The sequence below is a fragment of the Adiantum capillus-veneris genome, chromosome 9, assembly GCF_014529385.1.
Source record: "Adiantum capillus-veneris isolate H3 chromosome 9, ASM1452938v2, whole genome shotgun sequence".
NCBI classification, from domain to species: Eukaryota; Viridiplantae; Streptophyta; class Polypodiopsida; order Polypodiales; family Pteridaceae; genus Adiantum; species Adiantum capillus-veneris.
Window position 1 is genome coordinate 120,399,553 of NC_140939.1, and position 16,196 is coordinate 120,415,748.

The following is a 16,196-nucleotide window of genomic DNA, read 5'->3' on the forward strand; positions in this document are numbered from 1 at the left end:
AGGGGGCAGGTCATGGGTTCAAGTCACCCCGCTTTGAGATCCCCGTGCTCAATCCATCGATCCCACTATTTGAAGTACGTTCCCTTTTGTGCATCCAATCACAATAGCCCATGCAATCCACTTTCCTTCCACGGTTGGCCCAACCTTAGACCTGTGTCACACTGGTGGAAGCATTCCATTCGCCATGAAAAAGGTGAAAGTTGGCTGCGAGCATTTGTCAGAGAGGCGGATAAGAGAGGCCGGTTACTAATTGACACCTCCATTTGGAAGGTGGGATCAATGGATCACGATCATCGGTTGATTGTGACCGTTGGATTGCCTACGGAATGCAAAAGATTCCCACTTTCTCGGATCCGGGACTTGAACCCACTACCCTCTCCCCCACGGGATTGACTCTAACCATTAGGCTAACGCGCGCTCGTTGGAAGGTGTGTGTGGGATAAGTTTATAGAACACGACGTCACGGACAAGTTTACACGTAGTTCACACCTAGTTCACACCGAGTTCACACCAAATTTGGTGTGATGTGCAGGCCCTCCCTAGTTCACACCGTGTTCACGTCGAGTTCATACCAAATTTGGTGTGGTGCACACATCTCCGAGTTCACGCTTAGTTCACACCTAGTTCAAATGTCGATCGGACGGCCCGGATACACCTGCCTCACGACGCCTACTGTGGGCCATTGATCCCACCTCCCTAGGGAGGTGTCATTTAGTGACAAGGGAGAGGCCGGCCAACTTTCCATTGAAGCGGCCAACTGCAAAAGGTGTGTGGACGAAAGAGCCTCACAGAATTTGACTCAGCCAGCAACACGGACACCCTATCACTTGGCTACAACCAATTTGCTGAAGATGTGAGCTGCGAGCATCGTTTTGTTAATGACCCAGTGTGACTCCGTGTGGCTGGCCATTTTCGAAAAACAGGGTGGTGCGTCAAGAGTATCCAAACCTCTAGTTTGGCTTCTCTCGACTCGAGCATTATCTTTGTAAAGAGGACGTCGGACGATGGCGGCTGTCTCATCGACCTTCACATGGAGCAAGGTAGTCAGTAGCCCACATATATATATATATGTAGAGAGAGAGAGAGAGAGAGAGAGAGAGAGAGAGAGAGAGAGAGAGAGGAATTCCAGCTTACGACTATTCAAGATTTGCCAGAAGCCATTTTGACTCAATCAAAGCGGAAGTACTGCGTGTCAATTGCGTGCTTGGGTGTCATTGAAATAGAGCAGCACCGCTGTTTGCAATTTGTGAACTTCTTATGTGCATTCTTGTAATAGGTGCTGACATTGGCTTATAGTCAAAGTTGCCTTGGCAACCTTTATCTCATTGCATTGCTACTGGGCAAAAGTAAAAGTTGATTTGGCCACCTACAAGCAGAGAGGAACTCCTAGCAATTTCTCACAGATAGGCACTCAAGTACCATTGGTCAAAGGCTTAGTGATTTCCAAAGGCTAGGGGGCAAATGAACCCAGCAGTTGATGAGAGTGTTAGCTGCCCACTTCAACAACCGTCTGCAACAAAACTGCCAACTAGCAGCAGCTGGCATCATAGAACCAAAGGGAAACCAAGGAGAAGTGGCAGCTGAAGGCAAGAATAAAGAAGCTAAAAGGAGATACTAAGAGCAATTGGAATAGTCCCGGAGGAATTCTAAGCTGGTGAAGAACTGAGTCCAATTGCTGAAGGTGGCTATTGGATGTAGAATTGAACACATCGCCACCAGGAAGGCGAGGGCACCGAAGCCAAGAGTGAAGAAAGAAGCTGAGAGGGGAACTCAACAAAGAGGAAAGAGGAGCTCCCTTGCACACAAGCAATTAACTACAAACAAACACAAACAAAATAGGAAAGAATATACAAAACCAGCAAGGAAAACAAAAGCAAACAAGGACCAGAGGAGGGGCACCCACAAAGGCCACTCACATAGATTAACTCAAACCCGCAACCCAATATCCATGCATAAGCACAGACACACACACACACCACACAATGGGAGGCAAAGGGGTAGTTTGGCCTGAGTGTCTCAATGTCCTGGGGCCAAACAAACTGGGCTCTACCGTGATGTATGCCATTGTAGTGCTTTAGACTTTACTCAACTGTCGTATTATGGAGAGAATCAACTGTCGTATTATGGAGAGTGGTCCTAGAAAGCTTTTGTTGGGACAGGATTTTCATAGGCATGTGGTTGGTAATGTAGATGTACTTTTTGTGCAGGAGTGCAAACTCTTCTTGGCATATACCAGCTGGTGTGGCAAACTACGTCCTGGTGCATCTTTTACATTTTGGGACCTATAGTTGGTGTCTTGTATTGGAGTCGGTGTATGTATATGTGTAGGACATAGATGGATGCCTCATGTAAGAGACCCGTACAACGCCGAGTGCTTATTTAATGCTCACCACTTAGAGAAGACTTAATCATAATGCGTACAAGAATAATCAAAGAGACTAAAAAGAGACACAGTGAGGGTTGAAGATCAACGAACCCCTCCGGAAGGAAACAGCTTGCTGCTTTCGCCCTTGCGTATCCCCCCCCCCCCCCCCCCCTCCCGCGCCCCCGCCGCCGCTCTCCCTCATCTTCCGCTCCTCCCGCATCACCCGCAGTCTTCACCCACCCCTCACTGTATCGACCGCCTCCTTGCCACTCGGATTTCATCGGATAGAGGGTTTGTTGCAGCAAAGGTCGCGTCGGCACCTCGCCCTGCAGCAGTAGTAGACACAGATGGAGGCCCTTGCTTCGCCCAAGAGGGTCTCTGACGAGGCCCCTCAACTGACCATGCGGAGCCGACCATCCGGCTTGCTCTATCAATGACGGAGCAAGCGAGCTTAGTAGCAGAGGTGGAGCGCCTTCAAGCCACCACCATCATTTGCAAGATTCTAGCTGAGACGAGGGAGGAGAAGAAGCGGCTACGACGGGGCATTGCCTCCGTACAGAGAATGCAGGAGCGTCACCCAAGCAGGCCTTGGATGGAGGAGCAGATGCAATAGGCTTGGCAGGAGCTGGTCACCATAAAGGAGCGGCGCCACAAGTTTGCCTTCCAAGTTCCATCGTCAGGCATCTCAGTGGACTCAGGTGTGTGATAGAGTTACTGGTTAGTTCTTTGAGATTGTGGGTCTTTGCCATGCGCACACTAGTGTTTGCCAGTTGAGGAGGCTAGATGGGTCTGTTGCTACAGAGCCCGAGGATACGCGTGCAGTTACTATTGACTTTTACCACGAGTTGCTTTCAGCCGAGGCACAGTCAGAGCATCTTGATGCATGCAAAGAGCAGGTGTGGGTCAAGATGCCTTGTTTAGTCACTGAGGAGATGCGTTAGAGGCTTGAGAGTCCTCTCCAGCGAGAGGAGCTTCAGGAGGCCTTGAGGGCATTTCCCAGGGGTAACTACCCATGGGAGGATGCTGTGACTCCTAGTTTCTTCTTGGAGTATTGGGAGCTGCTTGGTTGTGACCTTTGTAGTGCTTACCAACACATTCTGCACATTGGGGAGATGGCAGACAACATGAGTGAGGGTTTGATCTATCTTATCCCCAAGGAGAGACGTTCTTTGCACAAGATTCGGCAGTGGCGACCCATCACCATTCTCAACTCAGCCTACCAAATCTTAGCAAGCCTACCAAATCTTAGCAAAGGCTCTGAGTCTGAGAATTCAGCCACTACTTGAGAGCATTATACATGAGACATAGACGGGTTGTCAAGGAGCGCAACATCCTTGCCAACATCTTCACTTTCTGGGAGGCGACTACCCTCGCTCGTCTCTGAGGAGAGGATCTTGTGGTGCTCCTTGACTTTGAGAAGGCCTACGACAGAGTTGATTGCGGTTCCTTACGGGCACTACGCGCATGATAGGTTTTTCAGATGCATGGAACAAAGGGGTTCTACTCCTTACAGATGTGCTTACAACTAGGTGTTGTAACTTGTTGGTAGGGGGTCGAGGGGAACGCTTCATGCTTACACGCTCAGTACGGCATGGCTGCCCTCTTGCCCCCTTCCTATTTCTTTTCTATGCAGAGGTGATGAGTAGATTTTGACTTCACAGGAGGTTGGTTTGCGTGGCCTAGAGTTACCCATTTGGGGAGAGCAGCTCTTGGACGGTAAGTTTGTTGATGACTCGGGCATGTTTCAGTAGGGCTGTGAGGCCAATTTTCATAGGTGTGAGCAGGCACTAGAGGTGTTCTATTGTGCGTCAAGAGCATTGATCAACTGGAGAAAGACAGTGGCTTTTTGGATTGGTGATGCTCCCACATCTGATTGGTCGTTTGGCGAGGGCTTTCGTTCGATTCCTCAAGGGTCACTGGTTTGTTACTTGGGCTGCTCCAAGGTTTCTTGGCAGGTCATTACCTTACCTTGCTCTTAGGGAGGGTTGGGGATCATAGATCCAGCACGACAGAGTTGATCCCTCCTTGGGAAGCTCATTGGCAAGGTCTCCTTCCAGGTGAGGAGCCCTGGAAGGAGCTTTTGCTTCACCGGATTCGCGGTCTAGTTCCACAGATGGGCGGCCCTTGGAGCCCTACCACTCGATGGATTTTCATGGAGATGCGCAGGTCCTCATCGTAGTTAGGGCTTGTTCAGACTCAGGCCTTGGCATGTTCTTTGACGTCCAGGGAGAGGGTCGCCTCCTTAGAGTTACTATTGAGGCATCAGAGGTAGCAGAGTGCTGCTTACAGCGCATTCGAGCTGTGGGCATCAAAGGGAGGACGTGTATGCTAGATCCTGACCGGTTAGATGTTGAGACGAGACAATGGAGGCTATGGCCTTGGGAGAGTTGCCCTGTGGCGCGAGTGCAATGAAACCCTGGTGAGTGGTTTTGGTGGGATCCTTTTACTTCAGCTGATCACCGAAGGATCCCCTTCTTTCAATACACAACATGCCTTGGGCGTCACATACTTGCCGCATGGAGGGAGGCCCATTCTGCTATCGCAGATCACTGGCAGGAGAGGGTTCACGACTGAGTTTCTGATAGATTTCCGGGGGTGCTTGTGGGACAGTAGACAGCCAAGGAGAGTCTCCATGTTCCAGTGCCTAGTTGTCCTGTGACAAGCAAGTGACGTGGGAGCTGGACGGACACCCAGATTTTGCGCTGGCCGGTGACGTGGCAGATTTCCGAAATTCGCGCTGGCTGATTGGGCAATTTTTAGCGCTAGATTTTTGGAGCAGTTGCTTTTGGGATAAGATGCTTTTAGGTTGGTAGCTTTTGGGGCTCTGCTTTTAGCATCCCATGTACTCTTTATAAGTGCCCTTAGGGCCATTCTGGACGGAGAGTTGGAAGATTGGTTCCGACGGAAGTGTATTCTTTGTGAATGAATAATAAAGAAATACCGAAAGGGGCGCCAGTCTTTGGGGCTAGCGAGTCTCGGCTTGGAACTCCGCCGCGCCATATCGTCTTCTCTCTCTTTGTTTGCAAGTTGTTTTGAAGTACTTCAGTGTTGCCAAGTGTGTGGATTGCAGTTATCTCTATGTTTTCGTCCAATCCCTCGCCGAAAGCGATTATAGTGGTATCAGAGCTTGAGGCGGATGCTTTTTTGAAAGCTTACTGGTCCTACCAAAGAGCAGAGAGAGCAAGACAACGCTTCTAGATTTTATAGGAGTTTTTTTTTGCAAAGAATCTGTGTCCCTCCCTTAGTCCATCACGCATCTGGCGTGCTCTCGTCTTCATCGCTCTGTCTTAAGGGGCATAAGCCATAAAGAGCACAACTTGTTTCCTTGCCCCCTGCAAACCGGAGTATGATCCTGTCGACATGGACGGAGAATAGAGAGATCCTACTAGAGTTATTTATTTTTTCCCTTTTTTCAGGAGAGAACCGATCCTACGTTAACCTACAGATGGAAGCTATGGAGTGGGATGGAGAAGAAACGACAAGAGGAAGAGGAGAAGGAGGAAAAGGAGTTCGTTTTGGCCCTAAAAGGCTCTAAAACCATGCTTTTTGACGCCTTTTTGTGTTGCGAAGGCCGCTAAAAATCTCTTCAAACGGTCGAGATTTGGATATGCGACAGACGGCAAACTTGATCCTTTCGACAAGGTCTATGCATTGACGCGAACAGATTTTGATTCCGGTAATTTTGAAAAATGAGGGTTTTCGCAGAAAATTTCAGCATGTGTGAAATTAATGTTTTTGGAAGATCTTGTTGTTTGTGTGTAGATAACCGGTGATAGGCACAAGGAACATGCATTTGGAAGCATGGAACTAGACATTCACTCTATTGCTTAAAATTTTACCTGTTTTGCAGGTGAAATTGAGGATAAGATGGCGAGGAATTTGCATTTGAAAGCAATTGGGAGCAACGATGGCTAGGAATGAATGTGATGATTTGAAGATTAGAATCTTATTTTTTTATGACATTTGAATGAATATATGATGAATAAAGATTATGATCATGATTATGATTAAGGTTATGATCTTGGGTGTTTGCAGGCACCGCAAGCAAGATCCAATGAACTTTTATAGGCATTGGCTAAGATCTTGGGTGTGTGATCGACATCCAAGCAAGATCCAACGACCTTTTTACAAGCGGTTGCTAAGATATCAGTCTAAGACAGATTTTCAGACGCACTCGAGGTGTCTGCAGCCAGCTTTTCTTTGTGCACAACCAGCCTTTTTACACACGCAAGTGGTAAATTATCCACACAAGCCTCTTCATCATGTTCATTACAGCTCATGTACCAAGTTTCATGTAAATTGGACCACATAAAGCCACCATTTGGCCAAAAACCGCTAAGTTGGAGTCCTCGAGTAAAATATGGTCTTATCCATAGGAATAATGCTTCAAACTTAGGAAAACTTGACACAAGGCATGCGCACATGATAGACATCCTATCCCCATGCTCACATTTTACTTTTTCAAGAATAGACATCATACGCGTATGATATCTAGACTTGCTAAATACTGACTCTGTCAGCATTTTTGGTATCCAAAATTCAATATCATGTCACATGGAGCCTCTAGAATGCATGACTGAATGATCAATTGTGAAATTTTAAGTTGCATAAATATTAGAAGTGTGAGCATTTTCTTGCACCCTACAATCAAGGACGATCCTTGTGATTTTACATGGCGGTATGTGACAGGTTTTAAGGTAAGGGTTTCTGCGTCGAGGTCATAGATGCATCTGATCCATGCGTTCCGTTTGGCTAGTCACAGATTCACTCTCCTAGGAAGGTGGTCTATGCCAATCTCTTGGTCAAAGCTAGAATCCTCTGTGTCGTGAACAATTCTCTCTCTGGTATTTGCATCGGTGATCATCTGTGTGGCACTAGGACATCTGAGTGGCCTTCGGGTCGTGGGCTAACTTGACTATGTTTTGCAGATTTCGACCGAGGAGCCTAAACCCTAGAGTAAAGACAAGTTGTTTTGCAGGTGTAATCGAGGACGATTACTCTTCTTTAAGAGAGGGGTATGTGACAAGCCAATGACGTGGCAGCCAGACGGACCCCGGATTTTTCGTTGGCTGGTGACGTGGCAGATTTTCGAAATTTGTGCTGGCTGATTGGGCAATTTTCAGTGCTATCCTTTTGAGCAATTTCTTTTGGGATTAGACGCTTTTAGGCCTGTAGCTTTTGGGGCTCTGCTTCTAGTATCCCATGTACTCTTTATAAGTGCCCTTAGGGCCATTCTTTGAGGCATCTGGTCGCAGATTTGCTGGCTGATTGGGCAATTTTCAGTGCTATCCTTTTGAGCAATTTCTTTTGGGATTAGACGCTTTTAGGCCTGTAGCTTTTGGGGCTCTGCTTCTAGTATCCCATGTACTCTTTATAAGTGCCCTTAGGGCCATTCTTTCAGGCATCTGGACGCAGATTGGTTCCGACGGGAGTGTATTCTTTGTGAATCAATAATAAACAAATTCTGAAAGGGGCGCGAGTTTTTTGGGCCAACGCATCTTGGCTCGGAACTCCACCGCGTTGTGTCGTCTTCTCTCTCTTTGTTTCAAGTTGTTTTGAAGTACTAAAGTGTTGTCAAGTGTGTAGATTGCAATTATCTCTGTGTTTTTGTACGATCCCTTGCCGGAAGTGGTTACATGCCCATCGAGCCGCTGCAGCTCGAAGTTGGTTGGTCTACAATGGCCATCCAGTGGACTGTGCCACGTGTGACCATCCACTTAAGTCACAGCGGCATTGTTTGTGGGACTGCCCCATGGTGCAGCAGGTTGGGCATCAGATTCTATGGCTGATGCCTGCCCTGTCGACAGCTAGACATTGTACTTGGGGTGCTGTAGCCTAGTCCACCCTAACCGGGCTAGCGCTTCGTTTCGACTTGTCTTGAGCTAGCAGTTGTGACACTTTGGTTCATTTGGAGAGCCCGATGCTTCCGCATTTTTGAGGCCCGCCCCATCCCACTGGCAGAGAGTATACGATACCTTGGCTGGAGCTGATCCATATGATCAGAGGATAGTTTGAGAAGCTTCTGGGCAGCTCCGAGCGCATGCAGGAGCGCCATGAGGGATTCCAATGACTCTGGTGACCAAGGCCTTTCTACATCATGGTCCATGGGGCTTCTAGATGGCATTACCGCCCACGTGTATGGTTGTTTCTCCTCCCATATCTTGATTTAGCCATCATTGTACATATCTCACTATTTCACTTCACTGGGAGAGTTTCCCCACATTTTGATGTAGCCCCTTCTTGTTGGGGCAGTTCAATGGCATACTAAGTTATGACATCACCAAGCCTCCTTGTCGTGACGAGGAGGAATCCAATTCTTGACGTTCCACTTCGTCTAGTGCACGTGTGTACTCTACATGCGTGCGTAAGAATTCTAAACAAGCTAACCATGGCATACCATGCTCCATGTGAACTATGCATGGAACATACAACCAACCGAAATGAGAGGAAGCAATTCGTGCTCGAGGAGATTCTCTCTAGCATAGGGCTCCGTGGGAGAGTGGTAACGCTCATAAAGGACAGTAAGAAACTAAATTCCACTGAGGAAGACCCCAACAAGACTTGCATGCTTTCAAATCACTCTGATGCAATGGCCACACCGAATCCGAATTTTGAAGAAAGTATGTGATGTGATAACATCTAGAGGAAATGATACGGCAATAGGTCCAAGCATGCATGAGTTTGGGAGCCATGCGATAGTATGGTCAAACTCTTAGAGAAGCCTTATTTGAGTGATGAGGAAGTTTGAGCGTTCAAGGAGGTTGTCACGAGGTTGTGACAACCACTAACTTTATTTGTTGGTTACCTCGTGACAACCACTAACTTTATTTGTTGGTTTTCTTCCCTTGGATTTTTATTGAATTTGTGGGACTCTCTTGTTGAAATCACAAATGCCCGGACATTGCATGGCTAGTGTGAAACGGCCGTTGGCCGAAAGTTTCACCCGTAGGAATCAAGGCCAGGTAGCCACGAGCTGATTGGGCCAATCGGCATTGGAATCAAACTAGTAAAGAAGTGGCTAGGCTCAGTTAAAGTCATTTAGACCCCTCGATAGGACTTTATAAGCTCGTGGGTACTAGGAAATTAAACCAAATGGGTAGACTGGAACATGGCAGTACGAGAGCAACGTGCAGGCCAACTCAACTTCTAAAAGAGCTCATCCCAAGAGAGGGCGCCCAAAAATGAGAGGGAGGCTGATTTTTACTCATTAAGTCACTACAGTGTGTGAGTGAGTAGTGGGTGTAGGTTCACAACTTTAATGGAAAGCTTGCCTTCTCCTCTGTCTTATGTAGCACGATGATTCTGCTCTCGTGCACCTCTCTCCCCTTTTGGATACAGAATCGTGATGCCCAGCTCAAGGGCTTTTCATGTAAATGTACAATTGTGGGGGAAATTGTGCTCGATTGCCGAGGCAAGAGCCTCTTGCATATGTATTGGATTAGCTATCAAACATGTGTTCTGGTCCATTTTAGAGGCTAAAAACAGAGAATTCAGTGTGCTGTATTTTCTCGCCAAGTTTGTAAAAGTGCTCTGATGCATGTGGAAAGTCACTTATTACATGGGGATTTTGTCTGTGAAGCCTTCTACTGTTGTTATGCTTCCGAAATCTGGACAAGAACTTGGAATTCTACTATGGCTGAATTGACGAATGACAATAGAGAAGAGGGTTCGTCTTCATAGGATAGACAGTCTATTCCTCCGGTGTATGAGGTCTGTGAAAGATCACGGCCACCACTGTCTGTACCTTTTATTGCTGTGTGCGCCACAAGCTCATGGGATAATGACTGGGCAGCTAGATGAGGATGTGTTCAGGATAGTTGGTAGCTGTGAATCTGTTTACCCGGTTGGTGCGAAATCCGAGGTTTATGGAGTTTCCGCAAGCTCCACTAGTTTCATAGGAGACAAAGCAGCTTTCTCATCGAGTAGAGTAGGCTCAAGGGCAGGTCCCAATGCGACCCAGCAGGATAGGGAGCATTCGCATGCTGCGGAGTCACTTGAGGCTCCAAGGCAAACCTTTTCTGTCCATGAACAGGTGGCTAGGATGCCAAATCCTCAGGCTATACTAGTTCAGCCAGCCACCTTTGAATGTCCAAGTGTTGGCTTAAATGGAAAGGGAACTACTTTCCAGGCTATGCATCAAGTGTTTCCACCACCCACGGTACATCTTGGGTATTTTGGAGGTGGATCTGTGTTCCAAAGCATGGCTAGTTATGCGCCTAGAAATCAGCAGTACATGCCAAGAATAGTGTTTGGGGATACGCAAGGCATGATGCCAAACCCCATGTATGGTGATATCGGCTTATAGTCAGGGTTTCAGTGTACTTAGGGCTAGTTTGGGATGCCACAAAGCAATTTTGATATGGCTGGTTTTTCCAATTAGCAGGCAAATGTGGCATCAGAAAGCCAGAATGATAATGGCCAAGGAGCACAAATGATCCCACGCAGTGTACCCATGCTGTAGACACTTCCTTATGACAATTTGATAGTGCTTGAGAAGCCGAAACCATACAAAGGTGGTGCAACTGTGAAGTTTGACACTGTTAATGGTTTCGAAGACGAGATGAAGGCTCTTACCTTCCTCCAACAATTCGATACTGCCTAGTGGGAATTTTACAAGGCTTCGTGTCACAAAGTGATGACGTGGCATGACCACCCGAACAAGGAGATGAAAATGAATTTTTAAATTGAACCAACTTATGGGTCCTTTCCGACGGGGCCCAAGGGACACATGAGAAAAGAAAATCACATGTTGACGTGGCAGAGCTGTACGGATTGCTCGCGAATTGTGCTGACAACTGACGTGGAATACCGTACGAAAATTTTCGCGTTTTGCGTTGGCTGTGCTACGTGACAAGCAGTACGGATTTCCACCAATTGCGATGGCTGCTTTTTGGCAGTTTTTGGACCAGATGCTTTTGGGATTTGACTTCTTTGGGGGACTCTGCTTTTGGGGTATTCCTTGTAAAAATAAATTGACCCTTGGGGCCTCACTTTGCAGAGCATCTGGACGCAGAGTCTAAGAGTAGAGCTCCCTCGGGAGTTGTACTTTGCAATGATTAATGACAAAGAAATACGAAAAGGGGCGCCAAGACTTTGGGGCCAATACCTCTGGGCACGGAACTCCGCCGGCCGTGTCGACTCTATCTCTCTCTATTAAAGTTCAGTGATTTTGAAGTTTCTATTCGTGTGTTGTTATTCATTCTCTCTTGGAGTGTCCAAGCCTATTAGAGTGGTATTAGAGCTCAGAAAGATTCTTCTTCTACGGAGAATCTGATCCTTTTTTTAGCACACGTAGGTCTTTTTGTTTTGAAAGAATCTTCGTGTCCCGACCCCATATTTATTAGCCACTCCCACCCTTCGTACATTGCGCATCTCCCGTCTTCATCGCTCTGTCTTACAGGGCATAAGCCATAAAGAACCCCATATTACACATGGGTTCTTGCGGAGAATCTAACAGAGAGACACTTCTTGGTGGGTAGGCGGAGAAAAGTTGAAATCTGGCGCGGAAACTGAAGAAAAGAATGAAGATTTGGACAAATTCTTGGCAGAATAGTTTGCTAGAACGGAGTACAAACGTCAACTGCAAGTTGATACATGTGTGAAAAGATTGATCAAGTACTCTAGAGATTCAAGATTTGAGAAATACATGAAGAATTACTTGATTGATGAGATTTACTCAAGATGGCGAGAGGCCATCGATTCTCCTCTTGGGTAGGGAGGAAAGTTAAAAGGACAGACGAATGCAAAAAAAAAAGCAAAACCTATACTCGCGGAAAGTTGGACAGAATTCTTGAAAAGAAGAACCAGAGGACCACGAGAAGATAAGCCAGAGAGTTATAGAGCAGTAGCTAAGCGCGGAAGAAAAGGAAAGACGAAAGTAAGACCTGTACTAGATTTTGTGGGGACGCCGACCTTGATCAAATGAACAAAAATCAGCATGGGGCAAAGTGCAAAGCCAGGAAACCCTTATATTCTTTGATGGAGAAGCCAAGGCCAACTTCAACCAAATTGGTGGTTCGATTTGGAATTACGCCCAAGGAAATGGGGCCACAAGCCGAGGCTGTTCTAGCAGAACCCGGGCGGGATGTTGCCATTACACTTGTCATTGGCAAACTACGTTTGCATTGTTAGGGGTATTTAGGGCACGAGGACTTTTACATCATGCCTTTGGAAGGGTGTAACGTCCTCCGAGGAATCTATTGGTTCCACAAGAACAGTGTCATGGTCGATTATAGGGCAGGGAAAGCCATCTTGAAGAATGAGAAGGGCAAAGAGATTGTACTTGATGGAAAACTGAAAGGTGAGTTCGTCCCACTTGATGAAATTCAGTTTCTTTCTATTTATTCGATCTTCTTGAAAGAACTGAATGATGAACAAAGGTCAAATATGTCTGACCTCGAAAAGGAACGAGAAGATTTTCTGCAAGCTCAGGCTGACTATTTCTTTGAGGGCTTACCAGGCGAATTGCCTCCTTCATGTCCTGAAGATCACACGATTGATTTGAGTACACCACCGAACCGGCCATCTTACCGACCTAGTTGAGCCCAACATAATGAACCAGACCTAATTTTCCCCATTCCAAGGATTGATGATATGCTCGACAGACTTCAAGTTCTACTTGCCGAATTGATTTGAAGACTGGTTACCATGAGATCCGAATTGCTCCTAGAGATGTCTACAAGACAGCTTTCAGGACGACTTTTGGTTTGTACAAATATTTGGTGATGCCTTTTTACGAATGCTCTGGCTACATTCAACCGCATGATGGATAGGATTTTTAGAGGGTACCGATCATTTGTGGGTACTTTCTTTGACAACATTATCGTTTTCTCCAAGAATGAAGCAGAACATAAACACCACTTGTTGCACGTTTTTCCACGCACTGCGGAACTATAAATTGGTTATAAATGCAAAAACGAGTACATTTTTCTTGCTTGAGATACATTTCTTGGGACACATTGTCTTAGCATAAGGGGTAAAGATGGACCTGGCCAAAATTGAGACGACTCGTGATTGCATTGATTTAAAGATTGTTCGAATCTTTCTGGGCTTGTGCTCATATTATCGGTGGTTCATTCGGAAATTTGCATCTTCTCCTTTGCATATGCTTACTCAGAAAGGAGTTCCTTTTACTTGGTGACTGACAGAGATTGCAGCCTTTCGGACTCTCAACGAAAAGTTGACTACAGGACTAGTGTTGGCCTTGCCAGACTTACAAAAGCCATTCGAAGTTTACTGTGATGCTTGTGGTCGCAGCCTGCGAGCATTCTTGATGCAAGAAGGCCATGTCATTGCTTACGAGAGCAGTATGTTTTTACGTCCTGAAATGGTTGCACAGATTTATGAGCAAGAGCTTTTGGCAGTTATCCATGCTCTTACGCAATGGCGACACTATCTTTTTGGACCTGACTTTACAGTCTTTACAGATCACCAGAGTTTACGCTACCTCTTGTCGCAGAAGCGGATTTCGGAAAAGCAAAATGCGGTGGGCTAACATCTTGTCACAGTTTCACTTTCAAATAGTCCATGTTCAGGGATCGAAAAACATTGTGGCAGATGCATTGTCTCGAAAGCCCTTGGTTCTGGCTATTTCCGTGATACATCATCGAAGCTTCGAGAATATATGGTAGATCAGTACGCCACAGATCCCGATTTTGCAAATATCTTTCACAGGATACTGAGTGGAGAGACAATTGCAGGCTAATCCATACGAGACGGCTATTTGATGTGGAAAACGATGTGTGTTACACAGCCTTTGAGGAAAAGGTTTTGCCAGAGTGCCATTGTCCACCTTTTTCCGGCCATCACAGCATAGATACCACCTTGAAGAGTATTGACCGTTACTTTTACTGGCCGAGGCTCAAGAAGGATGTGGACGAGTTTGTTGGCAGTTGCTTAGTATGCCAAAAGGTCAAGTTTGATAGGCATAAGGCACTAGGATTTCTATAGGCTTTACCCATACCCTCCCGTCCCTTGGAAAGCATTGCCATGGATTTTATTTTATTTTATCTTCCCAAGAATCAAAGTGGGCATGATGGCAGTTGGACAGTCATCAATAGATTCAGTAAACAGGCCCACTTCATCCCGGTAAAGAAGACAGTTAAGCCTGATCATTTGGCGAAACTGTCTCACATATTTTTCGAATAGATGGCATGCCTGAGTTCATTGCTTTGGACAGAGATTCCCGGTTTATTAGTTTGTTTTGGAGGGCAATTTGGGAGAACATTGGCACGCGGTTGCAGTTCAAGTCCTCGTTCCACCCGCAAACAGATGGGCAATTTCAGATAGGCAATTCAATAGTTTTGGATTTATATTTCATATTAGAAGACTTAATGGGGAAAGTATTTGCCCTTGGTGGAGTTTGCCTACAACAACACACGGGGAAGGCGCCATTTGAGGTATTTGATGGTGCTAAGGTTCCTTAATTTCTAAGCACCAAAGACAAGATTGTTTTTGAAGAAGATTTTTGAAAAAGTCTAGAAGGCATGGAAGGCCATCTAGTAGTTCAAAGGAGGAGAGCTCGTCCTCTTTTGACAGCGACCAGATCAACAAGAAAACCAAGGAGTTCAAGGAAGGGAGTCAAGTGTCAGGATTGAGATGTTTTCAAGCTACCAGGGCACCCATCGAGCCCTTGAGTTTGTACAACAATTTGACGCCGCCTTCTCTGTAGGACAGTTCACAGAATACTCTAGGGTGCGAAAGGCAGCATCTTACTTGAAAGGAACTGAATAGAGATGGTGGTCTACTCTGATGTTGCGCAAAGAAGCACCTGCGATGTGATTGCTTCAAGTCCATTTTCACGTCAACTTGGATATCAGATGAATATGCAAGAGATGTCATCACAGCTTGTCATCACTTGAAAATGAATGAGAACGATACATTGGATGACTACTGCCAGAGGTTTGGGATACTTATTTGCTAGTGTCTTCGTTTCGGAAGATTACTTCGAAAGACCAGATTGAGCGTTTTATTGTGGTTTGGTAAAAGAGATTCGAGACAATTGTCTAAACCAGAAGTCTGACTCTATTCAAAGACTTATGCAACATGCTAAGGAACGATTTTAATGCATGCCGGCTCATTGACTTATCCTACGGAGAGATACATTTTTCATTTGCATTTCATCCAAAGCATAGTCCACTCCTAATCATGAAAAGATAAACGATGTATCTATGAATTTACATATTTAGCAATCGATCTAGATCCACAGGAGACCTCAACGATGGCGGATTAAACAATCCTTATTGCGATCATGTCCATAGACTCTCAAGACAAAATGCTGCAGTCATTTCGTCTTTCAAACCTGCATCAAACACAGTTACATGTTAAGAGTACTCATCAATCAGAATCATTTCGAGAATTCCCATGTCGAAGTACTTCTTTCATAAAGTCATCTAGCAGAATATTGTCAGCCCGTCAGTATTCCTGAAATACAAAGGAAAACCAGTGACTTTATTCCATCTCCGTAATATATGACAAAGGAGTGGAGTGACTCTCCTCTTGTGCAGTTCTGTATGCACCAGATTTAACCCTGTTGATCCACGGGATCTCTCAGAATAGTCGAAGCTAGACCAAAAACCTCAAGGTAAAGTTCCAAATTTAAGGAGTATCTGCTAGGTCCTCCTCCTCCATCCACTTTGCATGCAATGCCGGATAGTTCTTGACTAAGAGCTGCCGTTCACTTTACCTTTCACTTTCCTTGTGAACCGGTATCTCTTCCGAAACGAGTATCTCCTCGCTCTCTTCCACTTTAGGTTGCTCCTCAGGCTCCTTGTCGACTGGCACCTCACTCTTGAAAGGTTTCAAGAGACTCACATGAAAAGCATTGTTAATC

At 45.9% G+C, this 16,196-nt stretch overlaps 1 protein-coding gene across 9 annotated transcripts in view; it reads left to right on the top strand.

The window, feature by feature from the left end:
• The first annotated feature begins 807 nt into the window (after window positions 1-807).
• Window positions 808-16,196, top strand: part of LOC147451089 (chromoplast-specific carotenoid-associated protein, chromoplastic-like) — a 58,649-nt gene continuing 43,260 nt past the window's right edge. For 2 of the 9 annotated variants that reach the window (XM_086520047.1, XM_086520053.1), the window contains exon 1: window positions 826-1,040. In XM_086520047.1, the coding sequence (XP_086376173.1) occupies window positions 1,005-1,040 (36 nt within the window). In that variant the 5' untranslated portion in view covers window positions 826-1,004. Of the gene's footprint in view, window positions 1,041-6,215; window positions 6,289-6,400; window positions 6,600-16,196 lie in introns of all 9 variants that reach the window. The other 7 variants (XM_086520054.1, XM_086520046.1, XM_086520044.1 and 4 more) reach the window with 7 other exon arrangements.